The sequence below is a fragment of the Streptopelia decaocto genome (assembly GCF_964273445.1).
Source record: "Streptopelia decaocto genome assembly, chromosome: 6".
NCBI lineage: Eukaryota > Metazoa > Chordata > Aves > Columbiformes > Columbidae > Streptopelia > Streptopelia decaocto.
In genome coordinates this window covers 26364937-26375039 of record NC_138660.1, presented here as the reverse complement: position 1 = coordinate 26375039, position 10103 = coordinate 26364937, and the positions used below count along the sequence as shown (strand labels likewise).

The 10103-nt window shown below is 46.8% G+C and overlaps 1 protein-coding gene across 4 annotated transcripts in view; it reads left to right on the top strand.

The window, feature by feature from the left end:
• PAK2 (p21 (RAC1) activated kinase 2) overlaps nucleotides 1-10103 on the top strand; it is a 47917-nt gene that overhangs the window by 15769 nt on the left and 22045 nt on the right. For 3 of the 4 annotated variants that reach the window (XM_082056115.1, XM_082056116.1, XM_082056118.1), the window contains exon 2: nucleotides 7580-7794. In XM_082056115.1, coding sequence (XP_081912241.1) covers nucleotides 7608-7794 — 187 coding nt within the window. In that variant the 5' untranslated portion in view covers nucleotides 7580-7607. Of the gene's footprint in view, nucleotides 1-3571; nucleotides 3973-7579; nucleotides 7795-10103 lie in introns of all 4 variants that reach the window. The other variant, XM_082056117.1, reaches the window with a different exon arrangement.

Here is a 10103-nt window from a genome sequence, read left to right as displayed (position 1 = left end):
CCTCCTCTTCTCCTCCTCTTCTCCTCCTCTTCTCCTCCTCTTCTCCTCCTCTTCTCCTCCTCTTCTCCTCCTCTTCTCCTCCTCTTCTCCTCCTCTTCTCCTCCTCTTCTCCTCCTCTTCTCCTCCTCTTCTCCTCCTCTTCTCCTCTTCTCCTCCTCTTCTCCTCCTCTTCTCCTCCTCTTCTCCTCCTCTTCTCCTCCTCTTCTCCTCCTCTTCTCCTCCTCTTCTCCTCCTCTTCTCCTCCTCTTCTCCTCCTCTCTCCTCCTCTTCTCCTCCTCTTCTCCTCCTCTTCTCCTCCTCTTCTCCTCCTCTTCTCCTCCTCTTCTCCTCCTCTTCTCCTCCTCTTCTCCTCCTCTTCTCCTCCTCTTCTCCTCCTCTTCTCCTCCTCTTCTCCTCCTCTTCTCCTCCTCTTCTCCTCCTCTTCTCCTCCTCTTCTCCTCCTCTTCTCCTCCTCTTCTCCTCCTCTTCTCCTCCTCTTCTCCTCCTCTTCTCCTCCTCTTCTCCTCCTCTTCTCCTCCTCTTCTCCTCCTCTTCTCCTCCTCTTCTCCTCCTCTTCTCCTCCTCTTCTCCTCCTCTCTCCCTTTCTCCTCCTCTTCTCCTCCTCTTCTCCTCCTCTTCTCCTCCTCTTCTCCTCCTCTTCTCCTCCTCTTCTCCTCCTCTTCTCCTCCTCCTCTTCTTCTTCTCCTCCTCCTCCTCCTCCTCCTCTTCTCCTCCTCTCCTCCTCCTCCTCCTCCTCTTCTTCTCCTCCTCCTGCTCTTCTCCTCCTCCTCCTCCTCCTCCTCTTCTCCTCCTCCTCCTCCTCCTCTTCTCCTCCTCTTCTCCTCCTCCTCTTCTCCTCCTCCTCCTCTTCTCCTCCTCCTCTTCTCCTCCTCCTCCTCTTCTCCTCCTCCTCTTCTCCTCCTCTTCTTCTTCTCCTCCTCCTCCTCTTCTTCTCCTCCTCCTCCTCCTCTTCTTCTTCTTCTCCTCCTCCTCCTCCTCTTCTTCTTCTCCTCCTCCTCCTCCTCCTCCTCTTCTTCTCCTCCTCCTGCTCTTCTCCTCCTCCTCCTCCTCCTCCTCTTCTCCTCCTCCTCCTCCTCCTCCTCTTCTCCTCCTCTTCTCCTCCTCCTCTTCTCCTCCTCCTCCTCTTCTCCTCCTCCTCTTCTCCTCCTCCTCCTCTTCTCCTCCTCCTCCTCTTCTCCTCCTCCTCCTCTTCTCCTCCTCCTCCTCTTCTTCTTCTCCTCCTCCTCCTCCTCTTCTTCTCCTCCTCCTCCTCCTCTTCTTCTCCTCCTCCTCCTCCTCTTCTTCTTCTCCTCCTCCTCCTCTTCTTCTCCTCCTCCTCCTCCTCTTCTTCTTCTTCTCCTCCTCCTCCTCCTCTTCTTCTTCTCCTCCTCCTCCTCCTCCTCTTCTTCTTCTCCTCCTCCTCTTCTTCTTCTCCTCCTCCTCCTCCTCTCCTCCCATTCCTCTGTCTGACAACACACAGTTTTGTACGTTCTCTGCATCCGGGGCCCAGATGTCTTGCAGTTCTTGCAGCCGTTTCAGGTGGTGCCCCAAAAGTATCCTGCAGCTAGAGTGGCACATCAAGGATTATGATTTCAAAAGCAAAGTGGTTTTGTTTCTTAATGCTTTCTTAGCCTGAAATCCATTACTTCTGCTTTTTCATCAACCCTGCAAATTAGACTTGAATTTGATGTTCTTGTTGTTCCTTCTGTGTTACATTGTCAATAGTAAATGACTTGAGTCATTTTTACCTGCAATAAACAGACCTGAGTTCAGGCTGCAGCTCTGTCAGGGTATGAACATATGGAAGGTTAGATTGATTTCACTGATTTAGTTCTGGCTCCTCAGAGATCTGTGGCTTAAGCACCAGTGTAAAACTGGGATATTGTCTGCCAGGAGTGGGGATTTATGTGCATGTTATCAAGCTTCATTTATTTATTTTTTATTCTTTTATTTTTTTCAATCCAAGCAGTAGTCCAGTGTAACTTTCACATCACAGAGCAGACAGTGAAATACAGGTGCAGCCTAGACTCCTCAACTACATTAATTTTAACATCTTAAGAAGACAAATTCAGCTCATTATGACATGAGAACTTTCTACACCAGCTGTTTGATTTGATACATCGTACCATCTCCCCCTGCTCATGGCCTTACAGTTCTACACTGATGCGTATGCACATATAATGCATATTTAAAACTTAATCTGCTCAAGTATGAGTGCTCCAGGGAAAATGTGACTGTGCACTGTAGCAGATAGGAAGATAATTGTATTCAATTTCATTTTATTTCCCTTCAGTCATTCTGCAAGCAAGTAGGGGAGGAGAAACATCAATTTTTAGAAATCAGAGGAGCTCAGTAGCAGCCGGGTGTTGGAGAGGGACCTCGGGTGCATCCGACCCCCACAGGAGCACGTCCCTTCGGCAGGGACGTCCCAGCTGTGGTACCCGTCCCCAGGGCGGCCGAGGCCACCGGGACCTGCACTAGAGGACAAACCACTCGTCACACTTTTCTCAATGCACAGCAGTCTGGTGTGAGTGAGGAAGAGTGTGAGCAGCAGGTCGATGGGAGATTGGAGGTCGTTCCTCCCCCTTTATTCAACCCTGGTGAGGCCACATCTGGAGTTATGTTCACTTCTGGGCTCCCCAGTTTAAGAGGGACAAGGAATTACTGGAGAGAGTCCAGCGCAGGGACACAAAGATGCTGAGGGGTCTGGAGCATCTTTGTGCTGAGGAGACACTGAGAGAGCTGGGGCTGTTGAGCTGGAGAAGAGAAGGTGAGAGGGATCTGATCAATGGGATCAATAGCTCAGGGTGGGTGTCAGAGGATGGACCAGACTCTGTTCAGTGGTGCCCAACGCCAGGGTGAGGGGCAACGGGCACAAACTGAAACAGGGAGCCTCCTAGGAGGCTCCATCTGAACATGAGCAGAAACTTGTTTGCTGGGAGGTGCCAGAGCCTGGCCCAGGCTGCCCAGAGCGGGTGTGGAGTCTCCTTCTCTGAGACATTCAAACCCGCCTGGACCCACCTGTGTGATCTGCTCTGTGACCCTGCGTGAGCAGGGGTTGCACTGGGGATCTGCAGAGGTCCTGCAACTCAACCAGCCTGGGATGCTGCGATTTTCTGTACCACGAGGATTGTGAACAAACACCTCCACGAGGTTTTATCTAAAAGACAGGGGAAGGCAAACCGGCCTCTTTCATTGATAAGCCTGGCTTAACAGGCTGGTAACAGTGGTTGCACTGGGGGATCTACAGAGGTCCCTTCAACCCAACCAGCCTGGATTCTGTGATTCTGTGAAGAGCTGCACGTAGGAAGTTCTACAGGAAGCAGCCGTGTTTTATGTTCACACAAGGAGGAATTGAGGGGAAAACCAAACCAAAACAACAAAAAGCCAGAGCATGCAGACTGATGTGCTGCAGTAGTGTGTGTTCATCAGCTTTCCGAAAACTGCCTAATTCTCACTTTACTTTCCAGCTTTTACTCACTCAGGGTTTAGTTTCCGGGTGTTTTCCCACCAGCGGCAGCGACAGGAACCGCCGTCTCTCTTTGTGACCTGCGTACGCTGTAGCTTAATGGGCTCTTTTCTTCCCCAAAAGGAAGAAAGCGAGTGAGCAGCAGAACTGACTCCTGCAGCGTCGCCGTAAAAATGAAACTCTGAACACGTGTGCACATTGGTCGCTACAGGGGCTGGGAGGGAGTGGGCAGGTTAAGCTACACGGGGAGCTTCCTTGTGCTTGCCTGGCCTCAGCCTCGCTGCCGAAAGGTGGAAAGAGAATTGCAGCTCCGAGGAACCTTATTTCAGGTCTCCCGCTGTTGCTGGAGACCGTGGTGTCTCAGGCTGCCAGGGATGAAGAAAACGCTTCCAGTTGTGCTGCCCCAGAGCAGGACAAGAAGCCTTTGTCACAAGGAGGGGACAGCTATTGGGACTAGTGTCATATACTGGAGATAAGGACTGAGAAGCATCCTTATCCTCATCCCTGTGAGCGTGTTTTTTGGAGTAAGCAGCAGAACTGCTGGGAGAAAAGCTTTTATCTGCTATTTTTTGTGTGTGCAGTGGGTTGCAGCACCGGCCTGTGCTGGGAATGAGTGTCTGCAGTCTGTAGTTGAGTGTTGTTTGCGGCTTCAGCTTGTCTCTGTGGTTCATTCCACTGCTTTCTAGTTCTTGTCATTAAATGTAGCGCGACTAGTGGTTGTGGGGGAGTTACCGATGTGCTTGAATACATCATTATTACTGGTATTATCTTCACTGGCAAAGATGAAAGTGAATCCTTCTCCCCTGATTACATCCTCTTCTGTATATTACCTTTGCTGCTTCTGTCATCTTTCTCCCAGATTGAGCACACTTTTATGAGCTTGCTCAAACTTCATTTAACCATTTTAGTCTTTCATTTCCATTTGGTCTTTCAACCAAGCCAAAAAAACCCAAACCCACCATTAATTGTGTTGTCTGATGATAAATATGAACGTGACATCCCCTTTGCCAGACTCCTGGCAGGCAATGGAAAGACTGAGAATTCCCCCGGTCTTTGTAATTCCCTCTGCAAGCTGTGATGCAGCACGGCAGATGATGGTGCAAGAGCGATTACATCTCGCTGCTGGTAAATCAACAGGCTCCTTTTCCTCTTCCGAGAGGTGAGAGAGCAGGAAAGAAGCTTCAGGTTGTATTTGCACTCCTTTTTCTCCTTCTCCTTTTAATCCCTCCTCCAGTCATGGTCTGTAATGCCGAACTTCTTCAGCACTTTCAAAAGTACTTCTGGATGCTGTGGAAACTTTCCCTGCATAATGAAGCCAGGTAAGGATATAAAAGAGATGGGAACTGCTCTTCTGCACCCAGTTTGCATTCGAACCTGAACAAAATGATTGATTTTTAACTTCTGATGATGACTGAAGGATCAGCCTTCTGTTTCCTGAAGCGATCTGTTCTGAGTAGAGCTGTTGTAACTTCTTTGAACTCTGTATTGCTTTTCTTTAAACAAAGCTGCTGTGCACCGAAATGGTCCTTTGTGCAAAACAGTTTTGGATCTAGCAGTTTGTTCAAACACCGGTCTTTGAAACAGCTGCCCCGAAATCATACTACTTTGCATTATTAAATAAATTGCATCTCTTAAGTTTCCCTGCAAAGCTGAGGTTTTGCTAAACCGCAGATTTAACGGGCTTGAAGCATTTTGTTTAACTGCGCCTGACAGAGCCGATGCCCGAGCCCTTTTGGTCTGTTTCTCCTCCTCCGCTTCTCGGAGCAAGGTCAAGGACGTTGCTGAACACTTGGAACACGAAACACCCATCAAAGCTGCAGCTCCGAGGGTTCTGCACAGATGCTGTTTCTCCAAGCACCTTATTTTCTCTTGGAACAGGCCAATTTTGGATTCCCATAGACGCGCTTCCAACTTGTTGCTTGACGTTTTCTTGTCTTGAGCACGCAAGGCACTAAGGAGTAATTTGTTTTGCATCAAGAACCTGGAACACTGAGTATGTGATCAGATTTTACTGTAAGGAGAAATTAATTTACAAATACGTAAGCAAAAGTGCGCTATTTTTTATTTAATTTGCAACCTGAACACCGTGTTACAGTGTTGTTAACTCAGTGACTGAGCTCTCCAAGGGAATTAGTCTGATCCTGGAGTCTGTTCTTACCCAGTTTCAGGTGCAGGTTGGTTGTTTATCCTGACGTCCTGCTCTTGCCAACATCAGGCAGCTCCAAGAAATGCACAGACAGAGAAAATAATGGGGTTTGCTTTAGAAAAACACAGAAGGCTCCTCGTGATGTTGCTTGCTTCACATAGTATATGATTTTGGTGTTAAAGTTGTGTCATACACTTCTTTACCTCCTATGATTTATTTATCTGATTGTCTTTGTTCAAAAGGAGGGATGATTTCTTTTAAATGTCCACTTGCATTTGGATATCTAAGAACCCTGCGTCCTACTATTTTCTGAGATATGATGAGCATAAGGGAAATGGACTATGCTGTAATTATCATATCGCTCCAAGCCCAACTTCAATAGGACTCTTGAATACCTTATATCTGATCTGGTGGTTCAGACCAGAAATTTCTACGCCTCAAACTGCAGGCAAACAATATGTATGTTTAGAAAAACCTTTGGAATGAAAGTCCCTTTGGGGATCCCTTCAGACCTGCAGTTAGATTGGAGGGCTCCTAATTTTTTCCCCGTATTGCAGCGTAGGTACTGGAGAACATAGAAGGTCCTGCAGATAACTTGCAGCATCTGAAACAGCAATCAGTCAGCGAATTGGGAAGGCTGCTGGAGGATGGGAATCACAGTCCAATTCACAACCGCATCCCTGCAGACACGTTCGAGTGTTGCAGGTCTATTTATTTGTTGTTCTCTATCAGTCTCTTTTGAGCTTCACGACATAAACCAGTATGCTCTTGCACTGGATTAATTCAGGCTGCTCACCTGTTTTCTTTTTCTTCATTGGAATCTGACAGCGCTATATGCGAGGAAATCCTGGGTTTAGTTCTGCCGCTAAGACCGCATCGTGCAAGGCGTGTGTGTTGTGTCGAGATAGCACAATAGCGATCCTTTGAAAATAGTGTGATAATTGAGTGTGAACTGCGCCATTTCATCCTGATTTTTAGGGGTGGCACTGTGGTGTGGCTGAGGCTGAGCTTTGGGACTATGATAGGCTGGTAGATACCAGCAAACTGGTCGTTTCCCAAACTGTCGGGACACGAGGAGGTCAACGCAGAGGAGATGTTAAATCAAGTGTTCCAAACAGGTTGCTCATCGTTTAAGCATATGGAGGAATGAGAAGCATATTTATTATTCACCTGCCATCACAATGTAATTTCTCTATATCTTTGTGCTGTTTACCCCGTAGCAGAGAGGCTGCCTGCTTCTTAGGGAAAAATCTCCAGGATATTATGAGGAGGGAGGAAAGGCCAGTGCAGATTTTCTTGAATGTGCAATGTGTCATGTAGATGCTTTATTGTGTGGTGTCTTTAGCTTTAGCAGCTATTTGCTCATGGTCACACTCATGTTTTTGTTAAGGACTCAAAGAGGATTGTGGTGATAGTATATGTTCTTTTTCCAAATGGAGCAAGTGTGGCACAAAGTCCTCATTCAGTGGATCTTAGTCCCATCCTCTTCAATGTAGGCTGCGTAATTTGAGTAGAGATATTCTTAATGTGACTTAATGTGGACTGTGTGAATTATGACTTATAAGCTATTCTTTTCTCCCTGGGATCTCATCTGATAAATGACAAAAATGAATGCACACGAAGCTGTTTGGGATGGAGCTCCCCCTAATAGAACTTGTGCTGTCCTGTATGTGAACCAATAGTGAACCAGATCTGGGAACTGCTCCACATGATAACAGGCTGTTCTTTTTGACTGGGTTGGTTTTATCGCTGGAGAAGTTTGTCAAGTTTGTCTTTCCGTCCTGCAAACGCTGCTGCTGACACAAACAAGCGGGTGGCCCAGAAGTGCGAACGAGGATGGGACCTGATTCATTTGGCGGAGACATCGGCGTCTGCCGGTGCCGTGCTCACCCGGTTCCTTCCCTGTCAGCCAACACAAGTAGAGCTGTATTTTTATATTGTATGTTTTATATTCTCCTATGTTAAAGCAATGATTTGTGTCACAGGGCCGTCACTAGCTGTTGAGAAAGAACCATGTTTGACAATGGAGAACTGGAAGACAAGCCACCAGCTCCTCCCGTCCGGATGACCAGCGCTATCTTCAGTTCGTGGGGCAAAGACCCGTTGTCTGCCAACCACAGCTTGAAACCCCTGCCCTCTGTACCAGAGGAGAGAAAACCTAGGAATAAAATCATCTCCATATTCACTGGCGCTGAAAAAGGTAAGATGCCTCTGTTTTCCAAGGTTATTACTTTTATCCCTTTACTTCTTGTAAGTTTTCGTAGCTCTTTAGACGTTTGAGTCGAGCCCGTCCAAGTGTGGAAGAAGTGTTGAAAGTTGGATGTATGCGTTTAATGAGCTGAGATGTTCTTTCTGTTTGCGTTGCGATGTTTGAACATGAAATGCTAAGTAAGAAAAATTAAATAGCTCACTGAGGCAAACCACCACCTATTGCTTCTCATGTTTGCTGCCCAGTTTAAAGGAATGCATTTCCAAACAACCCTAAGAAATGTTTGCGATTCCTAAGCATCATATTACTTGCCTTTTTGCTACGCTAAATGCGGATTTTTACTTTGAACTGAGCATCCAGTTGTTTTGGAAGGTACTTCATGTTGTTGACCATTTATGTGGTACCTTGAGGAGAAAAGAGATGGGAAAGAAATGCTGGGGAAAATGCAGTGTGCATGAAGGGGAATTGGGAAAAATAAAGTTGTTCTGTCTGTGTAATGGCACTGTTAGGATTGATTACTAGTGGGGGAAAAATCTGGATTGCTGTAAACAAGGATTATTTCTGAGAAAAAAATTGCTGTAATGAAACTAGACTTAGTGCGTAGTTTCTGTCCTCTTTTCTGTACTATGAGTGTATATACAGCACTGCAGCTTTGCCCCTGCTTCTCGAGGATGTCTGTATCCGCATACAATAAAATACTGCACAGATGTAAATATCTTCTTACACCTGGGACGGTAAAACTGTGTAGGGACTTACAAGCCTGACTTCAAACTCCTATGCATTTTCTTAATCTCTACCAGTTAGTGTTTTTGTGATGAATATTAAGATGCACCTGGGGAAGGACCCTGCTGCTCGTATTATCTGTTAATTCTGCTGACGTGCCGGGCAGGACCAGTTCGGTCACGCCAACACAGGTTTGACTGTTTCCAGAGACTTTGCTCCTCCGGTTATTTATTCCCTTAGCTAAGGATTTTCCCCAGGGCTGGTTCTTACTCTCGCTCAGCTGGGTGAGCAATCCCTCTGCACACGAACACGAGCTTCCCCGTGTTCGCAAGATCTGGCGGAATTTCTGCTCCGAACGGTGGGTGTGTTTTTCCTTTTCGGAGGATGGAAAGATTTGGCCAGTGTAGCTTTTGGAAGCAGAATAGTTATTTCACAAGGTCACTTATTGTGAAATAGCTGTCCGTGGCTGGGTTACAGCAATAGAAGTGGTGGGCTTTTCTTACCGGCCTTAAAGAGGTAAGTGTGGAAGAAGGAGGAGAGGAGGAGGAGAGGAGAAGAGGAGAAGGAGAAGAAGAGGAGGAGGAGGAGGAGGAGGAAGAGGAGAAGAAGAAGAGGGAGAAGAGAGGAGGAGGAGGAGAAAAAGAGGAGGAGAAGAGGAGGGAAAGAGGAGAGACTTCAGGGCTGTGGAGGTGGTGGATCTGGGTGCATGAACTGGTGTTTTACCGTTATATCACTGGTATTGAGAGGAAGTGCCTAGAGATTGCAGTGAGTGCTGCCAAGTGTTAATACATCTGGTGGAAGGATCTCATCTGTCCATCTTCAGCCCGGGAGGATGGTTTAGGAGCTGGGATGGTGCTTGTTGTGTTGCTGGTGGGATGATCGTTCCTCAGGGCGTTTGTGGCCCTTTTTACAGATGGGGATATCGTAAAATTGAACATAAACCCCATGTGAAGGAAGGTTTTCCTTGCTCTGAATTAGTGATGCTAATACCTGCTTATGTTGGGAAACAAATGCTGAATGCGAGTGGGTGCTGGAGAGCTTTGTGACGTTCTCTAGTGCCTTTACTTCTCCTCGGATGTTTCCTCTTTCCATCTTGGGGTTTGTTCGTTGCTGAAGTGGCTGGGGAGGTGGTTGAAGACTTGTATTGCCTCCTTTGGATGTGTTTGAGAGTCCCTTTACTTAAGCTTTTTCAGACTACTCTATAAATACCGACGTGTGCCAAATTTATGGAAGTTAATCTGGATACTTGTTTAGCATGTGTCTGCATCCCTGCTGATATTTTGTGGTGCAAACTAAAACCAGAAGAAATAATTTCTGCTGAGAAGAGTATGTTTTGGATAAAACGGTGCCAGTTTATCTTTCCTAGGTGTTAAAAAGTACTTAAAGTAACATTCTACTGAAACAAAGCAGGTTTTACTCCACGGCAAGATAATGTGGTTAGGAAAAATGGTCATTGAATTATGCAGCTTGAAGAAACTATCTGTGAGTTGTGGGTTTTCTTGTTGTTTGGTTGACCTGCAGCAAGGATGGTGTAACCATCCAAAGAGATGTTTTCGGCCCTCGAGACCGCAAAACTG